This window comes from Gekko japonicus, unplaced genomic scaffold, assembly GCF_001447785.1.
Source record: "Gekko japonicus isolate JY-2015 unplaced genomic scaffold, Gekko_japonicus_V1.1 scaffold1390, whole genome shotgun sequence".
NCBI lineage: Eukaryota > Metazoa > Chordata > Lepidosauria > Squamata > Gekkonidae > Gekko > Gekko japonicus.
In genome coordinates, this window is record NW_015161994.1 from 130,294 (window position 1) to 154,176 (window position 23,883).

Below are 23,883 nucleotides of genomic sequence, written 5' to 3' on the forward strand. Positions count from 1 at the left end.
AAAGAACAGGCTGACAGAGGAAGGGTGGAGGGTTTGGGTCTGCAGCCTGGGGATATGGTTTATGTGTCAACTAAGAATATTAAGCTCTTGCGGCCGAGCCGCAAACTGGGGTGGAAGAGAACAGGCTGACAGAGGAAGGGTGGAGGGTTTGGGTCTGCAGCCTGGGGATATGGTTTATGTGTCAACTAAGAATATTAAGCTCTTGCGGCCGAGTCACAAACTGGGGTGGAAGTTTATTGGTCCATTTAAAGTTCGCAGAATCCTGAACCAGGTGGCGGTTGATGTTGAGCTTCCAAAAAAATTGAGGGCGTTGCATTCAGTCTTTCACATGAGCCTTCTTAAGAAAGACCCGGGTTCGTCCAAATGGCGACCTGAACATGTCCCTCCGCCACCGATCTTGCTCGAAGGTGATGAGCATTTTGAAATTGCAGATATCCTAGATTGTAAGTTGAAGAGGGGGAAACGTTGGTATCTCTTCGAATGGGTGGATTTTGGTCCCCAGCACCGGGAATGGGTGGAAGAAGGGGATATTAGGGCCCCTTATATGTTGCGCCGCTTTCATGAGCGTTTCCCGAACACGCCGGGAGATTCCGGGAGGTTCCGGGAGATTCCGGGAGATGGGGGGTAAAGTGTATTTTCAGGGAGGCAGTATGTCAGCAAGCTGCCATTGAGTGTTATATTGCTTGGAGTATGTTCCCTTCCCCCCCGTTCCTTTCGCTTCTGTATTCTGCACCCTCCCACTTCTTAGATGCCTGGAACAGCTCAAGGTTACCCAGCTGGTGTGTAAAGGAGTAACTCTGTTATCTGCTGCCTCGTTAGTAGTGTCTATTGTCTATGAACCAAGGGCCTGTTTTGAGAAAGGCAAACTGTTATGTTCTCAGGCAATTGCCTGCCAGTGCCTACCTTATTCGCGCCGGCGGGAAAGAGATCTATTGGTTACAGTTTGGTTCAATTCCCTTTATCATGGTCCCCTTTGGGGTTTGTGTCCATTCCTAACAATTCTATTGTTCCTGCTTCTTTCAAACGCTTTGAAATAAATTTTGCTTTAACCTTTAAATGTGGATTTGTTTTGGAGACTTTGGAGATTCAACAGCGCTCAATACCTAACATTCTGTTTTTAATCTGTTGAAATGCAGCAACAGAGGGCAGCATAGACAGTGATTCTATAGATAGACCCAGTACTTTGATTTTCCCCCCAATGTGTGCTGACCAATTTGAAACATTGAGCTCAGAGAGCATGTGATATATGAGACTCCCAGATTCAAAGTTATAGTGTAGACGTAGCCAGTATTTGAATGTCATAAGCCATGCACATGTTTCCATTAAAGACGAGCCGGTTTCTAGATATATAACTGCATTTGGGACACATTTTGGCTATACTGCCTCTCTTATGAAACCACTAGGAGAGACTGTAGATTTAGAGTGAGATGTCATCAGATCCATTTCTCCTTTCTGCCAGAATGTTGTATGGTATTTCTTCCCAAAAAGACTGCCTGCAACAGGCTGGATGAAGGTAAATAAACTCATACTCAATCAAGACAAGACACAGTTGCTTTTGGTTGGTGGCCAGTTGATAAAGCGAAGCAGAGGGTGTCATCCTCCCTGTAACTGATCAAATTTGTAGTTTCTGGGAGCTATGCAAGGGCATTTTCTCTGGGTTATGGCTTGGATCCCATGCTAAATATTTTCCCCTCTTCCTGGAGGTTTTAATCTTGACCTTAATTGTGAGTGCAATTGAGACCACATTTAAACAGCCCTGTATTTTAGTTCTGCTATGCAGCCCTGACCCCCACACTGAGTCAGAGTCAGCAACTGCAACTGACACTTTGCTAGAAGTGAGAACCTACAAGGTTTTGGGGAAGGAGTGGGGAAAGGGCAAATCAACTAAGTCAGGTGAATTGCAGAAGTTTTTTGTGCACCACATCCCAAAGGATTCTCACTGTAGCTTTGTCTCCTCATATTTATGTATTTTATTTATTTATTTAAACATTTATATCCTGCATTTCCTCATGGTTCAGGACTAGGGATAGACATGAACCGAACCATGAACCAAACCAAACAGATATGCTGGTTCCCAAACCAAATCATTCGTATAGGTTTGTGAGACATTTAAAGTTTAAACCTCAGCTCCCTGCAAAAGCCACTAGGAGCACAAAGCAGAGGTTTAAATAGCTTCATTTAACCCTCCAGTTCTGCTCCCCCTTTCCAAACAGCAGGGAGCAGATTGGGAGGGTTTAAAGGGCTGGGAGCCATTTAAATCTAACAGCTGAGTGGCAGACCCTACCCATTTAACCTTCTGGTTTTGCTCCCCGCCGCTTCAAAGGGGGAGATCCAAACTAGACACAGCCAGCAGAAAGATGGGGGGGGGGAGGAGTTCTCCTGGGAAGGGACTTCCAACCAGTGTTCCCTCTAAGCTGAGTTAGTGTGAGCTAGCTCACAGTTTTTCAGCCTCCAGCTCACACATTCTTCTCTTAGCTCAGGAAGGATGGCTCTCGAGCAAATGAATTTCTGCAGCAGCCAAATCCCTCATTCACAACTTTAATGCCAGGAGCTCACAAAGTAGAGTTTTTGCTCACAAGACTCCATGGCTTAGAGGGAGCATTGCTTCCAACCCTTCCCTTCTGCTGGCTGCAGGGAGCCACAGTCAGTAGAAAGATAGGGGGAAGATCTCCCAGGAAGGGACTTCCCTCCCTTACTTTCTGCTTGCCGCAGTGAGCCACGGCCTGCAGAAAGGTTGGGGAAAGATCTCCCAGAAAGGGACTTCGCCCCTTCCATTTAAACCCTGCTTTCTGCTCCCCCACGGCTCTTCATGCAGAGCAGAAAGCAGCAACATTTAAATCTCTGTTTTCTGCTCCCTACAGAAAGCCACAGCGAACAAAAAACACAGGTGGTTTAAATGGCTTAGAGCCATTTAAACCAAACAGCTGAGTGTCAGGGAGCTCCCAGTGTCACGGCAGGGCCAGGGGGCGTGACGCAAGCGAGCAAAGTCCAGCAGCAGTCCAAGGTCAAGCCGAGTAAGACAAGTGGCACAGTTCAAACAGGTTTAAATCAGAGTCCAAAGCCAGGGTCAGACATACCAGAGTTCAATGTCCATAAATCCCAACGATGCCAGAGGAGTCAGAGACGAAAGCAGGGTCAACTAAGCCGAGGGTCAAAAGCCGAGGATCAAGCCGACAAGGTTCCACGAAGTCTGGAGCAGAGATACACAGAGTAAGGTCCTGTCAAACGACGTTTGCCAGCACAAGTTCCTTCCAGCAACAGGCTTGAAGATATACAGTGCTGGCTAATTATCTCATTAGCTGGCAGGGAGCGAGATCAAGCTCCAGTCAATACTCAGGGCTAAGAGATCATCTGGCACGCATGCGTGCATCCCGGCGTCGGTCTCTCAGCTTCTGTCTCCGTAGATTCCGGAGCCTGGTCACAGGTGGCGGTGATTCCGATGATGAATCACTGTGATGCAGCAGAGCCTGATCCTGTGCAGGTGTTTCCTGGGAGGCTCTATCCTCCTTGTCACTTAGGGAGCTTTCTGCTACAGGAGCCAGTCTTTGCCTATAAGTCTCTGCTGCAGTACTGTCTTCAGGAGCCTGTAATTCCACATGCTCCTGGCTGGCAGGTGCCTCATCAGGGTCATCAGCAGGGGCAGGCATGACACTATCCCCCCCTCAGCCCCCCCCTCATCCAAAGGGCCGGGTTTGTCCAGGTAGGCCTCATGAAAGTGCTGGACCAAGTCTGGGGCGTGCAGTTGAGAGGCAGGTTCCCAGGATCGATCATCAGGGCCATAGCCCTTCCAGTCCACCAAATACTGCAGGACACCCCTATGGAGGCGGGAATCGAGGACCTGCTGCACCTCGTATTCCTCCTCGTCATTGATCATGACGGGAGGTGGGGGTGCTGGTGGAGTGTCCCGGTTCGGGTCCGGAGGAGCCGTTAACTGCAGGAAGGACCGATGGAACACGGGGTGAATCCGGAGATGGTCTGGCAGAACTAGACGGAAGGCCACAGGGTTGATCTGGGCGTCTATTTGGTAGGGCCCAATGAAGCGGGCGTTGAGTTTGGCGCAGCGGCCTGGAGCGCGAAGGTATCGTGTGGAGAGCCAGACGAGATCGCCGACTTGCAGGGGTGTTCCTTCCTGTCGGTGGCGGTCAGCTGCCAGTTTACAGGTTTCTTTGGCATGCTGCAATTGATCCCGAAGGAGCTCGTGAAGGGCATGGAGCTCTTGGATCCTGTCCTCCGTGGCTGGAACGTCAGATGGGGGTCCGACGGGCGAGAAGAAGCGGGGGTGATACCCATAATTGGCTGCGAAGGGGGTGGCTTGAATGGACGAGTGCACCGCGTTATTATAGGCGAACTCGGCCAAAGGTAACAAGGAGTACCAGTTGTCTTGTTGGTACGTGGTATAACAGCGGAGATACTGTTCGAGAGTGGCATTCGTTCTCTCCGTCTGGCCGTCGGTTTGAGGATGGTACCCGGAGGACAGGTGAACCTCCGTCCCCAGTCCCCGGTGCAATGCCTGCCAGAATCGGGAAGAGAATTGCGGGCCTCAATCCGATATGATCTGTGCTGGGACACCATGCAGCCTGAAGATGTGGTGGAGGTAAAGCTGGGCAGTTTCCGGTCCGGTGGGAATCTTCGGACAGGGAACGAAGTGAGCCATCTTTGTGAGTAGATCCACCACCACAAAGATACACGAATGCCCATGTGAACGGGGAAGGTCGACTATGAAGTCCATTGAGATGACTTCCCAAGGGCTAGATGGGACAGGAAGTGGGCAAAGGAGGCTGGAGGGTTTGGCAGGAACCTCCTTGGCCCGGCGGCAGACACGGCACGTGCTAACATAATGGTCAACGTCTGCCCAAACCCGGGGCCACCAAAACTCTCGGGTGAGGAGATGGGCGGTTTTGTGTTGCCCAAAATGTCCAGCTGGAGGCGCATCGTGGGTGAGGCGCAGGATGCGGGCTCGCAGGGGTCCGGGAGGAACATAGATCCGGTCCTGATGGTAGAGCACGCCGTTTTTTACCGTTAGGTCTTTGGAATTCCCTTGTTGTACATCCTGAAGGCGTTGTTGAGCCCACGAGTCTGTAGCCTGACTGGCCCCGATGTCCTCAGCGAGGGATGCAGGTTTGGGAGCAGCGGCGAAGACGGTAGGTGGCAGGATACTGGTATCAGGTGCTTCCGTTTTAGACGTCGGTGTGTACTCCGGTTTGCGGGACAGAGCGTTGGCTTTCTGGTTCTGTGTCTGAGGAATGTAGGAAATCGTGAAGTTGAACCGCAAGAAAAAGAGGGACCAACAAATTTGGCGCTGGTTCAACCTGCGGGTGGTTTGGAGGTGCTCCAAGTTGCGATAGTCCGTGAGTACCTGTACCGGATGACGGGCTCCTTTGAGGTGATGACGCCGAACCTCGAAGGCGGTCTTGATGGCCAGCAACTCTCGTTCCCAGATGGTGTAGTTCTGTTCGGCGGAGGAGAGTTGCCGGGAATAATAGGCAAAGGGTTGCAATGGCTGAGAGGGGGACGCTCTCTGAGATAGAACAGCCCCTAAGGCCACACTAGAGGCATCGGCTTCCACTACGAAGGGAAGATTTGGGTCAGGGTAGCGCAGCAGAGGGCCGGACGCAAAACACTGTTTCAAGATGGTGAAGGCTTGGTCAGCTTCCGGGGTCCATTGGAAGGGTTCCTTCAGGCGAAGGAGACGGGTCAGAGGCTTGGTGAGGTCGGCATAGGCAGGTATAAATGGACGGCAGTAGTTGGAGAACCCCAGGAGGCGTTGAACATCCTTCCGGTTTTGGGGAGGCTGCCATTGGAGTATGGCTTCCACCTTCTTGGGGTCCATCAGTGTGCCTTCAGGGGAGATAATATGCCCCAGGAACTCAACAGACTTACGATGAAACTCGCATTTTTCTAGTTTCGCATAGAGTCCATGGGTGCGCAGGCGGTGCAACACTTGCCTTACGTGGTCAATGTGTTGAGGCACGGTGGCGGAAAAGATCAGGATGTCATCTAAATAAATTACCACGAAGCGGTCGAGGAGGTCACGGAAGATGTCATTCATAAAGCGTTGGAACACTGCAGGGGCGTTGGTCAATCCAAAGGGCATGACCAAGTGCTCATACTGGCCATAGCGGGTACCAAAGGCGGTTTTCCATTCGTCTCCCGCCTTGATTCTCACCAGGTTGTAGGCGCCACGCAGGTCTAGCTTTGTGTAGATTTGAGCTCCCCGCAAACGGTCCATGAGCTCAGGGATCAACGGGAGGGGGTACCTATCCCGTATGGTGATTTTGTTCAGGGCCCTGTAGTCATTGCAGAGCCTGAGGTCTCCTGTCTTCTTTTTCACAAAGAGGACTGGGGAAGACAGAGGAGACGTAGAGGGCCGAATAAACCCTCTGGCCAGATTTTTGTCCAAATAGTCCCTCAGCGCAGCCAGCTCCGGTTCTGCCATTGGGTAAAGGCGGCCTGAGGGTAACGGAGCGTCGGGGATGAGGTTGATGGCACAGTCGTAGGGCCGATGCGGGGGTAGCTGGTCTGCCTCCTTTTCGTCAAAGACGTCTGCATAGTCCTGATAGGTGGCAGGTAAAGCGGGAGCCGCAGCGCCCAGCAGCAAAGCAGCTGGTGATGGTTCTGGCGATGGTGCTGAAGACGGGGTGTCTACCATCGTTTCCACGGAAGGCGTGGGTGCAGGACTGGTGCCGAACTGGAGCTCCTGATGTACCCAGTCTACCTGAGGGTTGTTGTGGCGCAGCCAGGAGAGACCCAGGATGACTGGAAACCTCGGCATCCTCACCAAGTCGAAAGTTATTTGTTCCTGGTGCTGCTGTATCCACAAGGTGAGTGGCTGGGTTTCTTGGACGACGGGTCCGGAGCGGAGCAGGCGTCCATCAATGGCTTCTACAAGCGCTGGGGTTGCCTTCTCTTGAAGGGGAACGCCGTGTTCTTTGGCAAAAAGAATGTCCATGAAACAACAGGCGGCCCCTGAGTCCAACATGGCGTGGATGAAGAGCCAGCGGTTGTCTGGGAGTTGCAACCGCACTGGCACCAGGAAGGGAGTCTGTGGTGAGTATGGAGTACTGGAGGACCCCCGGCTCTGTAACCTCCCATCAATGCGGAGACAAAGATGGATGAGGGCTTGTAAAGTGCCAGGGCGTTCACTGCGTGGAAGTTCATCTAGAATTTCATCAGACAACCCCTCAGTATATTGGTCAATGAATGCTGCCTCATTCCACTCTAGGTCCTGAGCCAGTAGCTGGAACTCAGTAGTGTACTGAGAGACTGAGATGTTGTGCTGCTTAAGAGCCCTTATCTTGTGGTTAGCGGTTTCTGTTTTCACAGGATTAGCATAGGCATTGGCAAAATAAACCTTGAAAGCCTGGAAGTCAGACAGCAGGGGAGAATTCCCTACCAGCAAGGGTGTGGCCCATTTGGCCGCTTGCCCTTTAAGCAGGCTTAAAATGAAACAGACTCTAGCTTTATCAGAAACAAAGTCCCGAGCTCTGAGCTCAATATAAAGATTACATTGTGCTAGGAATGCGGGGAACTCATCAACACTGCCACCAAAACGGACAGAAGGATTTATTGGGCAGCGTGGGGGAGGTGTGCCAGCATTCGCTAAAGCAACAGCATTTGTAGCGGTCTGTTGTTGCAAAGCAAGCACAGCTTGAGTTAATTGCTGCACCTGTGCTAGCATTCCCTCCAGTGGGTCCATACCTCCGGTTGCTCCGTCTTCCATGGTGGAAATGAGTGAGAGTTGTGGGTGCTGGCAATCTGTCACGGCAGGGCCAGGGGGCGTGACGCAAGTGAGCAAAGTCCAGGAGCAGTCCGAGGTTAAGCCGAGTAAGACAAGCGGCACAGTTCAAACAGGTTTAAATCAGAGTCCAAAGCCAGGGTCAGACATACCAGAGTTCAATGTCCATAAATCCCAACGATGCCAGAGGAGTCAGAGACGAAAGCAGGGTCAACGAAGCCGAGGGTCAAACGCTGAGGATCAAGCTGACAAGAGTTCCACGAAGTCTGGAGCAGAGATACATGGAGTAAGGTCCTGTCAAACGACGTTTGCCAGCACAAGTTCCTTCCAGCAACAGGCTTGAAGATATACAGTGCTGGCTAATTATCTCATTAGCTGGCAGGGAGCAAGGTCAAGCTCCAGTCAATACTCAGGGCTAAGAGATCGTCTGGCACGCATGCGTGCATCCCGGCATCGGTCTCTCAGCTCCTGTCTCCGTAGATTCCGGAGCCTGGTCACAGGTGGCGGTGAGTCCGATGATGAATCACTGTGATGCAGCAGAGCCTGATCCTGTGCAGGTGTTTCCTGGGAGGCTCTATCCTCCTTGCCACTTAGGGAGCTTTCTGCTACAGGAGCCAGTCTTTGCCTATAAGTCTGCTGCAGTACTGTCCTCAGGAGCCTGTAATTCCACATGCTCCTGGCTGGCAGGTGCCTCATCAGGGTCATCAGCAGGGGCAGGCATGACACCCAGCAGTTCAGCTGTTTCTCATGAAGAGCAGAAAGCAGGGGTAAACCCTTGCTTTCTGCTCTTCACGAACTGTCACAAGCCACCATGAATTGCGCTAAAATTCATGGTAGTTCACCCCAGTTCTTCAGTTCACTGTATCCAAAAAAAGGAATACAGCTTTCTAATTAGCAAGTAGTTAAACAATGTGATTTTATATAAAATATATATTTGTACATTGGCAGGGAGAATGTGGAATTTAGGGACTGAAATAGGTCTTATATATGGCAAGTCCATTATCAAATCCCAAATTCTTGTAAAGCTTATCAAGGACATCTGTCATCATTAACATGGTACTGATTTTAAAGAGGGAAAGTACTGGAGAAAATGTGACCAAAACAGAGTCGTGAGAATGTGGCTACTTGTCCATGGGGAAGAGACACTTCTTGAGTTACTTTCAGAAAGCAGCTGTGTTTGTCTGCAGTAAAACAGATTTGAATCCAGGAGCATATTAGAGACCAACAAGAGTTTCCAGGTGTAAGCTTTGGGAAGTCAAAGCTCCCTTCATCAGACACAAATAGAAATGGAGATCTCGGAGTCCTTTAATTCTAGTCAGAAGGTGGGAGGGATTTATTTTTATTTTATTTATTAAAATGTATACCCCACCCTCCCAGCCCAAGGCCAGCTCACACAAAAGGATACAAAGGTACCATACATATAGTAATCAGCTAGTTTAAAGCAGAGGGAAAATGCTTAGGGGCAAAAAATTAGCATCTGTAGTGATATAAGAATCCTATGTCCTCATTCAGCCCTGTGGAAGGGGAGGTTCTTTGTTCTGAACTTGTGAATAAACTCAAGTTCAGCAATCTCACACTGTAATTTTCCCTTGAAACTGTTTTTTTTGGAGACTGCCATTCTTAGGTCAGCAATGGAATGACCTGGAAGATTAAAACGTTCCCCTACTGTTTTTGTTGCAATTTTTAATGCTGGATTTATGCCTATTTATTCTTTTGCATATGTACTGACCTATATAATGTTGGAAGATGAACAAGTAAATGAACCTAAGATGGTATGACAGATGTGTTTCACACTGGATATGGGGACAGAGCTGGCATCTTGGTTTGCTGCAGGCCCTGGTCCCAGAGTTTGTGTCTATCTTTGGAAGGTGAGAAGTTGTTTAAGACTGTGGGTGAGAAGTTGTTTAAGGTTAGGAGGCTGTCTATGGACAAGAAAAGGTTTGGCTCCCAACACCTGTGAGAGAGGAGCATCACTGTCCAGCACAGGTTGTAGGTCATTAATGATGCGTTGAACCATTTTGAGCTGAGAGCAGTATGTAACCAGCAGTAGTGTTCTGTTGCTGTTTCATTTGGGCTTATCTTGTAGCAGGTTACTCTTTGGTATCATTCTGGCTTTGTTGATCTGTTTCCTTACTACATCAGGTCGGTACTGTAATTCCGAAAATGTCTGTTGTAGATCCTGCAGGTAAGAATCTCTGTCTGAGGGACTGGAACAGATATGGCTGTAGTGTAGAGCTTGGCTGTAGACAATGGATCATTTGGTGTGCTGAGAATAGGACTGGAGTTACAGTTATTTACCTCCCACCTTCCACCTCAATGGCACTCAAGGCAACTTAGCCATTCTCACAGCAGCTGAATACTGCAACGACAACGTTTCAGATCATCAAAACTGGTTAAGGAAAATTTTATATTATAAATATACTGGTCACCATTCAGATTAGGAAAGGTAGTACTATACTGCTTTCATTTCTTAAATGAATGATGAGTCTATGGGATATTGTCATAATGAATAAGTTAATATAGTATACAAAGATATGGGAAGAAGAATGTAACTGTAAAAAGTACTAGCAACACTTTATGACGTGTTCACTGTGAATGGATGTGGCACTTCCAATTTCTGCAGAGTCATTTCTCAATAGTTACAGTTCTACCCCCATACCACATCCCACACAGTTTCTGAAGATCCTCTGACTCTCCAGAGCAGCCAAAGTGAGAAAGCTTCATGGGGCTAGTGGAATTCTGCTCATGAGTGTTTGGGAGTCAACAGAATCTTTTATAACAATTTCTCATCTATGTCATGAGTATTACAGATGGAGCCATCCACCTCTATATTTATTGGTAGAGCTGGTCTATCTCCCCTGCTTCCCCTATTTTTTCATGTTAAAACTGTACGCCCAGAACAACAACAAAACTACTGCCCTTACTTGTTGGATAATTCTAAACATTTGAGTTGTCACACAATATGCTACTTTTTTCCTAATAATGCATTACTATTTGTTTCCTTTGCAGACTCTGGAGATAAGAGGAATAAATTGCTGAGGTTATAACAGATGACTAGCCATAATTATTTCTTTTAATATGGATATATTTGCAGCTTTCAGATGCTAAATGAATACAGTAGAAAATTCTTAGATTTTATCTAAAGTTATACTTGCAAAAGTTTTAGTAAAACATGAAAGACTATTATACTCTGTCTAATCTCTGGGGTTATAAAACTTCTCATCAACTGCACTTGTCAGAATGAAAAACTGAAAAAAAGGAAGGCAATACAACCCCTTAAGACAGATCATAACTGTCATTTCAAAGCAGAATCTTTTTTATAACTTTAAACATATATACCTGCCATTAACAATCCCACAATAAGTCTCTCCACACATATACAAAAATAACCACCACCTATTCTCTCTCATAATGGCAAACCACCTCTGAATGTCTCTTGCCTTAACCGTATGGCATCGCCATAAGTCAGCTGTGACTTGACCTCATCTTCCACCACCATTCTCTCTCATGTACTTTACTTATATAAAATACTGGCATCTGGCCTTCTAGCCAAAGGCCCCTGAACTGCTATCAACATCAATATATTTAATTCTCAACATAGCCTTTCCCCATACATACCCCAGTGTTACCAGAGGCATCCATTTTGGACTATGTTATGAGTTATGCTTATGAACATAAGCTGGACACAGAGCGGGCTAGTGAAGAGACTGTGGAGCATAGGGTTCAACCAGGGGACAAGCAAAGACAATGCCAGCTGCATAGGATGATCATCACCTAGCCAGCAAGGTCTCCGGAGTCGTTAAGCTCTTTATGTATGCAAACATTAAGGTTGATCACCACCCCGAAGCTCATCAAGCCTAGCCCAGACCGAGTGTCTCCACCTGAGAAGCTTAACAATAGAAGTCATCCCGTGCCAGACCAACAATAGAAGTTCATTACACATAGCAACCATCACGTCAGAGCTACTGGTGACCCGGCACGTACCTCTCGCCCCCGCCTAGACACCTCCCCTTTAGTTAATCAATAGATTGAATATTGACATCATACCCAATCACTGACCTTTAGGGTCGGGCTACCTGGTAATCCGTTTGAGCCCACCCCCTCCCCTCGCAGCCGAGACCTTAAAACATCTTGCACAGAGCCAAGAGAGAACCTCCTCCTTCATACCAACGACCTCTTCCTGTCTGCTTGAACCTCTCTTGACCCACTTGCTATACCAAACCCCCGATAACCGCTTTGCCTTAGTCTGCAGCTAAGATCAATCCACGTGCTCCCGGCTGGTCTGGATACACGTGTTTTCTACCCCATTTTCTCCCCTTCCGCCCTCCCATCCCACTGGAAGTTTCGGAGCTGAGCCACGACATAGGTAAATATATCCCACCAACGATATTCCTGCTCATGCGACAGTGCTGTGATCTAACTTGTTTTCCTAGTACTTGTATGCCTGTGTGGTTTTATTATTATTCTTGTGTGATTGAACTATATACTCAGTAAATAAAGTTTGCTTTAAACCTCTGTTTCGTCTCTTCATTGAAACGTAACGGCTTAGCCCATCCTGCGTATACACCTGATCTGAATCCCGATTATTAAACTGTTCCAATTGTCTCTCCTAAAGAGCAATTCGGCTAACACCAGAGAGCACTACAGTCGGGGGCCCAACATCGATTAATGATTCCAGGCCCCAGGGAGGCCAGGCTTGTGGCAACCAGGGCCAGGGCCTTCTCAGTGGCGGCTCCTAACTGGTAGAACGAGCTCCCGGAGGAGATCAGGGCCCTGCGGGACCTCTCACAGTTTCGAAGGGCCTGCAAGACGGAGCTCTTCTGCCAGGCTTTCAATTAGGAGCCGCCACCACCACCACCACCAATTACCTCATGGGAACATGGGGTATTGGGATGGCCCATTAAAAGATTGAGCCACAGTGTTTTGACTGAACGTACCGCCGAATCAAGCTCGGAGCTTCATCTACAGGCTACCATCTTGCTCTGACTGAATGCTTTAATAACACCGCTGAGCATTTTATTTTGATAATGGTTGTTTTTATGTGTTTTAGGTGTTTTACTGTTTTATATTGGCACATGGTGCCCTTTTTGTGAGCTGCCCTGAGCCCATTCGCGGGGAGGGTGGGGTAGAAATATAATAGTAAATAAATAAATAGCCAGATCACCAGGATGCTGTGGAAACTCACTGTGCAAGTTTGGACCAGTCAAACACTCTCAGTCTAACCTACATCACAGGGGTGTTGTGAAGATAAAATGGAGGTGAAGAGATTGATGTAATGGGTCCTCATTTTGGAGCAAGGTGGGAGAAAGTTGGGATATAAATGAAGTAACAAATAATAAATATACTTCAAGTGGAGGGGCAAACAAAAAGCAGGCTGACTGGTGGTAGTGAAGGAGAGGCAGAAGCAGGGAAAAGTGAGGATACAAGGGCTGCCAGGAGGAGGGAAAGATGAAATAGTGTGGAGAGCAGATACAAGAGAAAAGTCCTTGCAGGTTCTCCACAATTAGGCCTGGCTCAGGCAGCACCGTGCAGCTTGGCCAGTTTTCTCTGGGAAAGTCTACCAGGGTGAGGGAAGGAAGGAAAGCAGAAGACAGGGAAGGAGATAAAATTAGGTTGGCTGATGGGTGGCAAGGAGAGAAGGAAGCAGGAACAAAAGAGAGGCTGTGGGGGCTTTCAGGGAAGAGAAAGAGGAAATAGTGGGGAAAGGGGAAATAAGATGCCTCCCACAAGTGCTTGCAGGTCCCTCAGTTGTTAGTTTAATCCACACACAAAAAACACACCTAAATCAAAACCCAGTAAACAATGTTATATTGTATAGTGAAAGGTGCTTCCTATTCCCTACCCACACCAATTCTATTGTTGTATGGATTAATCTTAAATGTCATGGCCTGGATCCAAGAAGTGAAATTTTGCTCATCAAACAGGGCTTTATTATCTCCCTCTCCTGCTGTAGTCCCCAGTGCCCCTCCATTTCAGTCCCGAAGGCAGGAGAATTCCCCACCTAAACAGCATTGGGAGGGCAGCAGCAGAAAGAAATATAAGTGAGTAAATAAAAGGACACTTTCTTGTGGATCCAAGCCACCGGCATGAAATCACAACTGGTGGTCTCATGCTAACACCATAATGGTCTGTTGTTGCAGTGATAGCTAAACTATTGCTCTTGGACCCTAAGCTGCCCTATCCTTTGAGACATTTACAAGCAGGGCATGAAAGCAACAGCCTTCCCTCATTGCTCATCCCCAAAATATGGTGCTCTGAAATACATTGTCTCTGAACATGAAAGTATAATGGCTAATAACTGTGGCAACAAATCCCACAAGCTAATTATGCACTGTGTGAAGAAATACTTCCAACTACTTCACTGCATGACACTGGTTTCTAATAAGACGACAGAAGGAAAGGAAGTTTTCTCTTACCTGTGCTGCTCAGGCCATTCGTAATTTATAAAATTCCCTTATTTTTTTCTTCTTCAGAACTGAATAGCATTAACACACTTTGGCCTTTTCTAACAGGCATTATTGCTAGCCCTTGATCACTTTAGTTGCACGTTTTCTGGCTGTACTTGGTGAAGTCAATCCTATCAGGAATATAGCTGTCCTGGACATATACCCCCCCTTACCTCCAGTCAGAGATGACTACAACATTAATATTGATAGTGGTGGTGATTAATCAGGTGATATATTATTTACTAACAATATTTATATCCTGCTTTCTTCATAACAGTATTTTCAAGGTGGCTCAAAATCAACCCAAATGGCACCAACTTTTGTGTATGACACACGTAAAATTTATTCCCATTCCTCTTTAGCACCAGTCAGAGAGGGCGTTAATCTGATCTGTGCTTCCTCTTTTTGTATTCCACTCTTGCCAGTCATGTTCCATCACCACAGGTATTGGCAAAAGTGTTTTCTCATCCACTACTGCTGCTACATAGAACATCCATCTCACAACTCTTTGCTTCACCAATTTTCCATCCTTTTTCTAATCTCCTTCGAAAATTGCCTCTCTCTGAGATTGCTCTTATTCCTTAAATAATAGAATAAGGGGAAAAGATACCAATTCTATCATTTTTTTCTGAATGTGCCATAAGTGTACAGACCAGTGAAAAGGATCAAACTCCTGCTTGTTGGCTCTTCTTCAAAGAAACAACAGCCAGTCATAGCAGACAAAAATTCAGCTAAAAGCTTGTTGGAAAAGAAAGATGCTGTATCCTTTGAAGAAGTTTAATAAGGAGTCAAGCTTTCTCTACTGCCACCTGGAGTGTATTCCAAAGTTCTACATGAGGATACTGTGATCTCACCTGGCAAACAGAGAGCATTAATAATGCCTGTTGGCCAGATATTAGCAGATGTAGTAGGGAAAGAGGTGGTCTGTCAGGTATGTGGGGCTCAGGACATGAAGGGATTTAAAGCAAGCACTTTGAACTGAGCTTGGAGGTAAATTGGTAACAGTACAGCTGACACAAGACTGGTGCAATATGACCATGCCACCCAGGATCTGACCACAAGCAGGGAGCTGTAGTGCACTATACATGGGGCTAGCTTTGAAGACAACAGCCAGGCCTAGAAGTTACCAAGGCATGTATCAGTATAGCAAGGACAGACTGATTCAAAAAGGAAAAAGAGCCTCTGAAGAAGATGTAAGTGGGGGGGGGGGATACATTTCTGAACACAGCACCAACCCATTTCTCACTGGGAAGGCCTGCACCCAGGCTTTTAATGTGATCAGACAGGGCAATAATAATCCCATCTATTAGTCACAAATCCATTCCTCTGAGAACATCAGCATCCTCTAGCAGAATCACATGCAACTTTTGGGGTTTACTTTCAGTTCAGCCTCAGCCATTTGCCCATGATTTCAAGATATTGGTCAGGATGTAAGCAAATGAGTAAGAACAATAAGACATAAGGTGGCAAGAGGAGTGCCAGTATTGATAAACTGATTTTTACTTTGTTTTAACTATGGTCCTATCCGCACAACCTTAAATCCTGGTTCAACCCTGTCCCCGAACTTACATTCTACACTACACTTGAGTTCACCCCTGTAATTATCTTGGGGTATTTTTTGTTTCCACATTACATTGAGGTCACCCCGGTTTCACCCCACACTTGTCCCAGGATAAACAGAACCTGTTATAACCAGAGATAAATGCAAGGTATTGTGTCCCGAGTTGAACTCTGATAAAACCAGGGATGAGATCCAAGTGTGGAAAGGACCTGTATTTTACTGGGTTGGGTTTGGGGGAGTTGCTTTTACTGTTTTTCATTTTGCTGTAAACTGCCTTGGAAATTTTAGTTGAATAAATAAATAGTCTATGAATAAACTAACTCCTGGATACTTTGTTAGTAAAATACAGAACATATTGATGACACCAACTCCCACAAGTATACCGTACATGATCTCATTCAACAACTTCATATAGATATTTATACAGTACAGGCGGGAGAACTGATCCCTACAGGACTACACATGTAAGCACCCAGGTGGTTCTCCAGTGAAAAATGTGTATTTGCACAGAGACAAAGGTCCAAACCATTGAGATATCCTGTATCCTGAAATACACATCAGGTATACAAAAAAGAATGTTGCTATCAATAGAGTAATCAACTGCATTAATAACTGCTTAGATAAATTTAAGTGTGTGCTGGTTGTTGTTGTTGTTGTTGTTGTTGTTGTTTGGGTTTTTTTTAAATTCTGTACAGTTGCTATGGCTTTCTTGCTAATGCAATAAATATTATTATTATTATTATTATTATTATTATTATTATTATTATTATTTACATGTCCAACAGAATAATCACCAAGATATTTCCCTGGTAAATCTATAGATTTAAGGTCATACTCCATGGTTACCAATCTAATCTCTTTCCCAAACTCAGGTCTGAAGTGAGATAGAAGAGCTAAGAAGAAATACCATTCAGGAATAAAAGTTGCTTTGCCACTACATGGGGATACCCCCAAAACAGATTGACAAAGGTCTAAAATTGATCAGGTTGTCCTTATCCAAGAGAGATTATTTTTTAAAACAAAGACATACAACTGCCTCTTCTAATATGAAAGAAAACCTGCCCCCCTTAAGCTTACTCATGAGATCTCTCCCCCTCTCTCCCCCCACTAGTTAGATGGAATATTACACTTTTCTTTCAGTAAGAGAAAAACATAATGACTTCCCACTGGAACGAAGGAAACTTAGTCAAAGTTACTATTTGATTACTGTACCTGTAATACAATCTATCTCAGCAATACAAATACAAATTCTTGGCTTGTTGAAATAAAAGCTGAATTCTGACCTGAACCAAGAGGTGTCCCGAGCTGCAAAACTGTGCCTCATTTTCATTAATTAAATTAATCTGCTTCATAAATTGTACCAGAATTTCAACCGTTCCCTTGTTGACCATCTCATGAATGAGGCTTGTGTTTCCAGAAATAAATTTTAGAGCACCAATACAATAGATAAAGGCCTCTGTGTTGGCTTGCAGGTCTTCAGCTCTCAGAACTTCCAGCAGAGAATCTATGGAGAAAACCAGAAATATTAATGATGATGATGTTCACTTTTAAGTGATCCAGGTAGTTTAAATGTTATGGTTGTAACAAATGGGAATTCATAGAAGCAAATCAGTTTTACTGTCCTTGTTTGAATGCAGATTGCCGATCATGGAAATTGTTAATCACTGTATTAAAAATGGTGAGCACATAACAGAGGAACACATCTGTTCTAGTCTCCACCCAATATTCACCATACATTATGAAGTTATCAGTAATATGTATAAAACAGTGTACATACCCAATATCTGATCACTCTGAATGAGGCAATCATTTTTTTCATTTCTACTGATTTTAAATACAAGTTTGCAGACATTAAGCAGGTTTTTTCCACTCACTTTCAACTGCAAATAGGATGGAAAGGTAGGGGGGAAAGTCATAACGAAATCATGACAGATCATTCACCTACTTACACAAGAGAAAATATATAATTTGACTTAAAATATGATCTTACTTGCAATTAGTTTCTTCTTTAACTCACTGTGTAACACCTGAGAGGTGGGAACCTTATGTGTCCTAAGAAAGGACTCCAAGAACTAGATTTTTTAAAAACAAAACACACAGTGTTTCTAGAAATGTACTTTTACAGGAATATCTGTGATTATTTACTTACTTCTTTTATACCCTGCTTTTGTTCCCAAGGGGTACCCAAAGCAGCTTACACCATTCTTCTCTGTTTGTTTGGCTGAGAGTGTGTAACTGACCTAAGGGCCCTCAGCAAGCTTTCCTGGCAGAGTGGGGATCTGAACAGAGTCTCCCAGATCCTAATCCAGCACTCTTACCACTATACCACACTGGTTAAGCACCAGTCTAAATGTTATTGCTTTTAAAGATTTGGGCTCAAGGAGGACAAGCAGGCTGGGAATGGCCCCGTGGGATGGCGTGGGGAGTGTTTCTGAGTCACTTCCCCAATTTTGCTGCTACATGTGCACAGATACTCCAGTACACAGACACTCCAATAGACACCAGCTGCTGTGGGGAACACAAGTTGGGTCCAGGGAACCCAACCCTTTAAAAACAGTAATGTGTATTTTGTACCCCAGTTCTTATAACCTAGAGGACGGCTGGCAAAGAAGGTTACTAAGCATCCAACTCTGCTAATACATAACACTATTTTATTCTGGAGCACTGGAAATTGTAGAGGGTCTCTAGACACTGGTTTTGCAACATTCTCAAACACAGAGTCTGAGGTGGGATCTGGAGTAGTAGTGGGGAACACCACTAGATACAGTAACCTCAGGCAATGTTCGCTCTTGGAAATTTTCCTGAATGAAACATAGTCAACTGAAAGTTTCCATTGAAGATCACGTTTAGACTATAAACTTCTATACTTTGTACCTCATTGGGTCTAGAAACCCTTTCCTTGCCATTTCCATATTTAACTTCTGCCTTACACTACCTGAAGTCCTGTCCTTCTGATACTTGCATACCAGACAACATCAAACAGGTAGAGAGGACTTTCTCACCATGTCATTAATATCCATGTACAATAACAAGTGATACACTGAACTGCAGGCTGTGGAAGGTCGGTAGTTCAGCAGTTGAGACCCGGGTGCCGCATGACGGAGTGAGCTCCCGTCTCTAGTTCCAGCTCCTGCCAACCTAGCAGTTCGAAAGCAAGAAATTGCAAGTAGATAAATGGGTACCACTTCAGTGGGAAGGTAACAGCGTTCCGTGCGCCTTGGTGTTTAGTCATGCCAGCCACATGACCACGGAAATGTCTTCGGACAACGCTGGCTCTTCGGCTTTGAAACGGAGATGAGCACCGCAACCCTAGAGTCAGATTCGACTGGCTTTCGAGCAAGGGAACCTTTACCTTTACCTTACAATATGCAATGCACAGTATAGGGGAGATGGAAGATTTCATTAGAGGAGTATTCTTTCTTAAGCAATATGTACTAAATGCATAGAAACCAAAATATAACTGAAGGGATATTTATATCCAGGTGTTTAAGTCATACTGATTTCTATGGGAATTTCATGTTTTATCTTTATTGTACTCATTACCTGAAATAAGCCAGTTTGGTATAGTGGTTAAGTGCGCAGTCTCTAATCTGGGAGAACCGGGTTTGATTCCCCACTCCTCCACTTGCAGCTGCTGGATGACCTTGGGCAAGCCATAGTTCTGTCAAAGCTGTTCTCTCAAGGACAGTTCTGGAAAGAACTCTCTCAGCCCCATCCACCTCATGGGGTGTCTACTGTGGGGAAGGGAAAGGAGTTTGTAAACTGCTCTGACACTCTGAGTGAAGGGCGGGGTATAAATCCAATCTCTTCTTCTTCTAAACACTTCGCAACTGGAGTTTAAAAGTTCAAAATCAGGTCACCACAGAGATAATACATTAAAAAATATTTTTGATTTGTCTGGTTTTTTCCTGTGCTTTTATAGTGGAACAACAGCCATCACTCTGAGATATGTGAAGAACTGAGAAAATTGCCCAACATCACATTCAGCTAACAATACCTACCAGTATCAACTACACTGAAACAAAGACAGCACCTCTACAAGGTGATAAATTCTTGCACAAGTTAGATTCTTTTCAAATGACTTGTGCAGAAAAACATCACAGTATACTATGACTACAAAATATAGTTACAAAATATGAATAATATGGAAAATTTTCAGATCCTTTCTTAATAAAGGCCAGTGTGGTGAAAGGACTAGAGTGCGGGACGGACCAAATTGCTCCTTAGCCTTGAAACTTACTGGGTGAATTTGAATCAGTCATTGTCTCATAGCAAACATACCGCACAGGGCTGTTGTGAATATAAAATGGGGAACAACTGCAGATACACAGTCCTGAGCTTCTTGGAAGGACTGGTAAGACACTGTTGCCATTAGGGCATAGCTTTTACCAGCTGCTCTTCTCCCATTCCCTCCCCTGTAGATTGGTTTGCTGCTGACAGGTAGATTTGTTGTACTCCATGGTTGGTTGTTTACTCATATTGTAAGCCACTTTGAGTCCACACTCAGTAGAAAAGCAGGGTAGAAGTGGTGGCACTTCTCTAGAACATTCCACACGCTCCGGAATTGGTTGGCGCCCTGGTGTGTCACTCAGAATCTGTCCCTATCCACTGCCTGCATTGCTTGAGTCTTGCTTCCAACATTCTATACAGTTTGCTGTTCCCCTCCCCCCCATAGCCAGTCAGAACACAGAGGTTATTTGCATATGCAGCCTCATTGGCCTTTGCCTTGGAACACAGAAGTCGTTTGCATATGCAACTTGATTGGCTTTTGCCTCTAACATTCTAAACAGTTTGCTGTTCTGAGGTAAAATGTGTTCAATCTCCAGGTGAGGACTGGAGATCATTCAGAATTACAACTGCTTTCCAGATGGCAGAGATCAGTTCCCCTGGAGAAAATGGTGGGCTCTGTATCCTTATATGCTGCTGAGGTGGCCCCCGTATGACAGCCAATGTGACGTAGCAGTCAGGGCTTCAGAGCACGGGAGAGGCTGCAGGTGTGTGGGGGGTGGAAAGCTGAAGAGTGAGGGGGAAATAAAGGTAGGTTGATGATTGGCTGGGAAGGAGATAGGGTTGCCAATTCCAGGTGGGAAATTCCTGGAGATGTGAGGGATGGAGCCTGGAGAGGGTGAGGTTTCAAGAGGCGTGGGACCTCGGACAGGTACAAAGCCAATGACTCCACCCTCCAAACCAACCATTCCCTTCTGGGGAACCATTGTTGCCAATCTCCAGGTGAGGGCTGGAGATCACTCAAAATTACAACTGTTCTTTAGGTAGCAGAGATCAGTTCCTCTGGAGAAAATGGTGAACTCAGTGTCATTATACCCTGCTGAGGTCGCCACAGCAAATTGACACTGAGTGTCCAAGGCTGGGGCACCCGCCCAGAGCTCTCTTTCTAGAGCTCATTGTATTTATTTCCACAACGGGCCTTTTTCCTAGTCCAAATATAAATGTAAAATAAAAATGTGATAAATTGGATCTCTTCCTCTTGGTAATGGTTGTATTATGAGAGATATCAAAGAAGAAAGCTTTGTAGAATTTGTTAAACACATTTGATTCACTAACTGGATACTTTTTCCAGTTTGATGCATAGCACAGCATGAAAATACAAAGGATAATGATACTGAATGCAAAAGTGTGCATGCCATGGGTCAGCCAGGGCTCAGCAATAGTGAGGACTTCTCAGGAGAAGAGGAGCCCTGTGTAGCCAGCTCTGAATCAGCAGAAGCTGGCAAACAGGAAGATGAGCTGCTGGCTTGCCAGGATTCACAATTAACCATTGGTGCAGTGCCACCAACACCCTCCAGCCCCGATCCAACAGGTGAAACTCAGTTGGTTGTTTCCAGCTCTCCCACACCCTTAGAGCACTGTAGACGGAGGCTAAGAATAGAGCTACAGGAGAGACGACAAAGTGCACACCTCCTGGCCCAATGCCTGCTGCTTGCTGACAGCAAAGATGAGTAGCTGCAGGATTACTCCCAAGCAGCTGGTTGCAAGCAAGACCCTTCAGAATATGGCTATAAAAACCAGCTAAGGGAGGCTGTTAGGTGTGGAAGCAACAAGTCAAAATCCCTCTGACACTGCGGCGACTGCATTGGATCCTGCCTTATTCCTGTGACTCTTTGGACCATTCCCAGACTCTGCCTTTGTGTTGCCCTTGAACTTGCCCGTGAATAATTCCTGGACTTCTAGCGCTTGCTGTACAGACTGACTCTTGGACCAGACTACTGACAGCTCTTGACTCTGTGCTTTGACCTTGGACTGTACCTCTACACTGCTTGAGTTGGTGCCCTTGCCTTACTCAATCCACGCTCTGATGGTGCAGCCTGCACCACCCCCGGCCTGGCTCCTGACAGTGCACTAACCAACAATAAAACACATTGGGATACCAGTGAACAAAAACACAGGGACTCCTTTAATATGGCAAGTATTTTAAGAAACTAAACAATACACAGGATTATTTCAGATTTGTTATTAATCTTTGTTAATCCAATACTTCTGAACTGCCAGGTCAGTTTTACTATTTGTGATTTTTGTTTTTTGAAAAGTAATTGGGTTTCTTGATTACTACACTGCTTTTATTTTAGCTCCTGGCTTTTTAATTTGAACATCAAATTGATTAAGTATTCATGTATTGAAGGCCAAATGGAGTTCAGCACAGATTCCCATGAGGCTTACTTCTATGAAACTGTGACAATACAAGTTCAATATGATGGCAAAACAATTCAAGCACACACACAAACACTCGCATGAATATTTTTGTTCCAGAGCAACAACTCATGTTGGTTACTTCTTTCCCAAAGATCACATACACAGAGAATGACTCTGCCCTGATCAAGACCATGAATTTTCTCCCTGGGTAGAATTGCACATATTGCGCTTGTGTATGTGTTTGTGTCTGTGTCCCCACATGCACATTTGGTGGTGGGACGTGCTGTCCAGTCGCAGCCAACTTATGATGATCCCATGGGGCTTCCAAGGCAAGAAACTAACAGAGGTGACTTGCCATTGCCTGCCTCTGCATAGCAACCCTGGAATTTTTGGTGGTCCCCCACCCAAGTACAGACCATGGCCAACCCTACTTATCTTCCAAGATCTCACAAGATCAGGTTAGCCTGGGCCATTCAGGTTAGGGTTCATGTATAGTTAGCCTGTCTATTTAAGTGAATGGGGGCAGAATAGCTCAATATGCCACTTACTGAGAACCAGGCATCAAGTTCCTACGACTCATGAAATATAAACACAGTCATTCCAGAAGGTCCTGCCAAATGCTGCTTTTGAATCAGGACTTTATGACAAATATACATTCAAATGAGTTTTAACAGTTTGACCACGGGATGTAAGTATATGTGTAGCACCATTACAGGATACCCCATTATTATTACTATTAGCAGTAGTAGTAGCATTGGCTACCATCATGAATTAAAGACCAGGAATCAATTTGGAATTTAACAGTGGTACAGAATCAGTAATTACTAAACACTTTGAAAGAGTACAAAGAGGTTTTCGATGGAGAAATGCTCAAAAAGATGAGGTGCTTTTTAGAATTATCAAAAGTATACTAAATTAAGAGTGTACTTTGTATAAGTTTTATCGTAAAAACTGTTCTTATTTCCTGGAGTAGAAGGAATGATATGCTTTATCTAATATACTTTTATTCCGCCCTTCACCAAGGAGCTCAGGTTGGCATACATCATTCTCCTCTCCTCCCTGGAACCATGCCCAATAGTTTACTTTGTTATGATTTTATTTGAGCACTTGTTTTGCTATTTCTCTCTTGGGTTTATTGTCAGCTGTTCAGGTACCAGTGAGGATATGTTATTTGTGTTGCTGTCACTTTGAAATATCCAGCTCCTGGAAGCTCTTACTTGAAAGCAAGTTGCATTGACTAAAGGAAACCCATTCAGGCTCAGCCGGATGGACTCAGTGACATGAAGCAGGAAACTCTCTCAGAGCATTAGTTACCTCTTGTGGGTATAACCATGCTTATCATTATTTTTTAAAGTACTGACTAATCTCAGTTAATGTATGTTTAAGGTAGGGTTATTTATGCTTTTAAGACTTACTTTTCATACTTTAAGCTCCTAGATTTCAAAATAAATCTACCGTTAAAGTCAGAATATGAAACATAAAAAATTACAGCT

At 45.3% G+C, this 23,883-nt stretch overlaps 1 protein-coding gene across 1 annotated transcript in view; it reads right to left on the reverse strand.

The window, feature by feature from the left end:
* The window catches only part of ARMC2 (armadillo repeat containing 2), a 118,394-nt gene that overhangs the window by 58,004 nt on the left and 36,507 nt on the right, over window positions 1–23,883 (reverse strand). The window contains exons 9-10 of the mRNA XM_015405401.1: window positions 17,520–17,622; window positions 17,026–17,246 (exon numbers count right to left, since the gene is read on the reverse strand). Coding sequence (XP_015260887.1) covers window positions 17,026–17,246; window positions 17,520–17,622 — 324 coding nt within the window. The remainder of the gene's footprint in view (window positions 1–17,025; window positions 17,247–17,519; window positions 17,623–23,883) is intronic.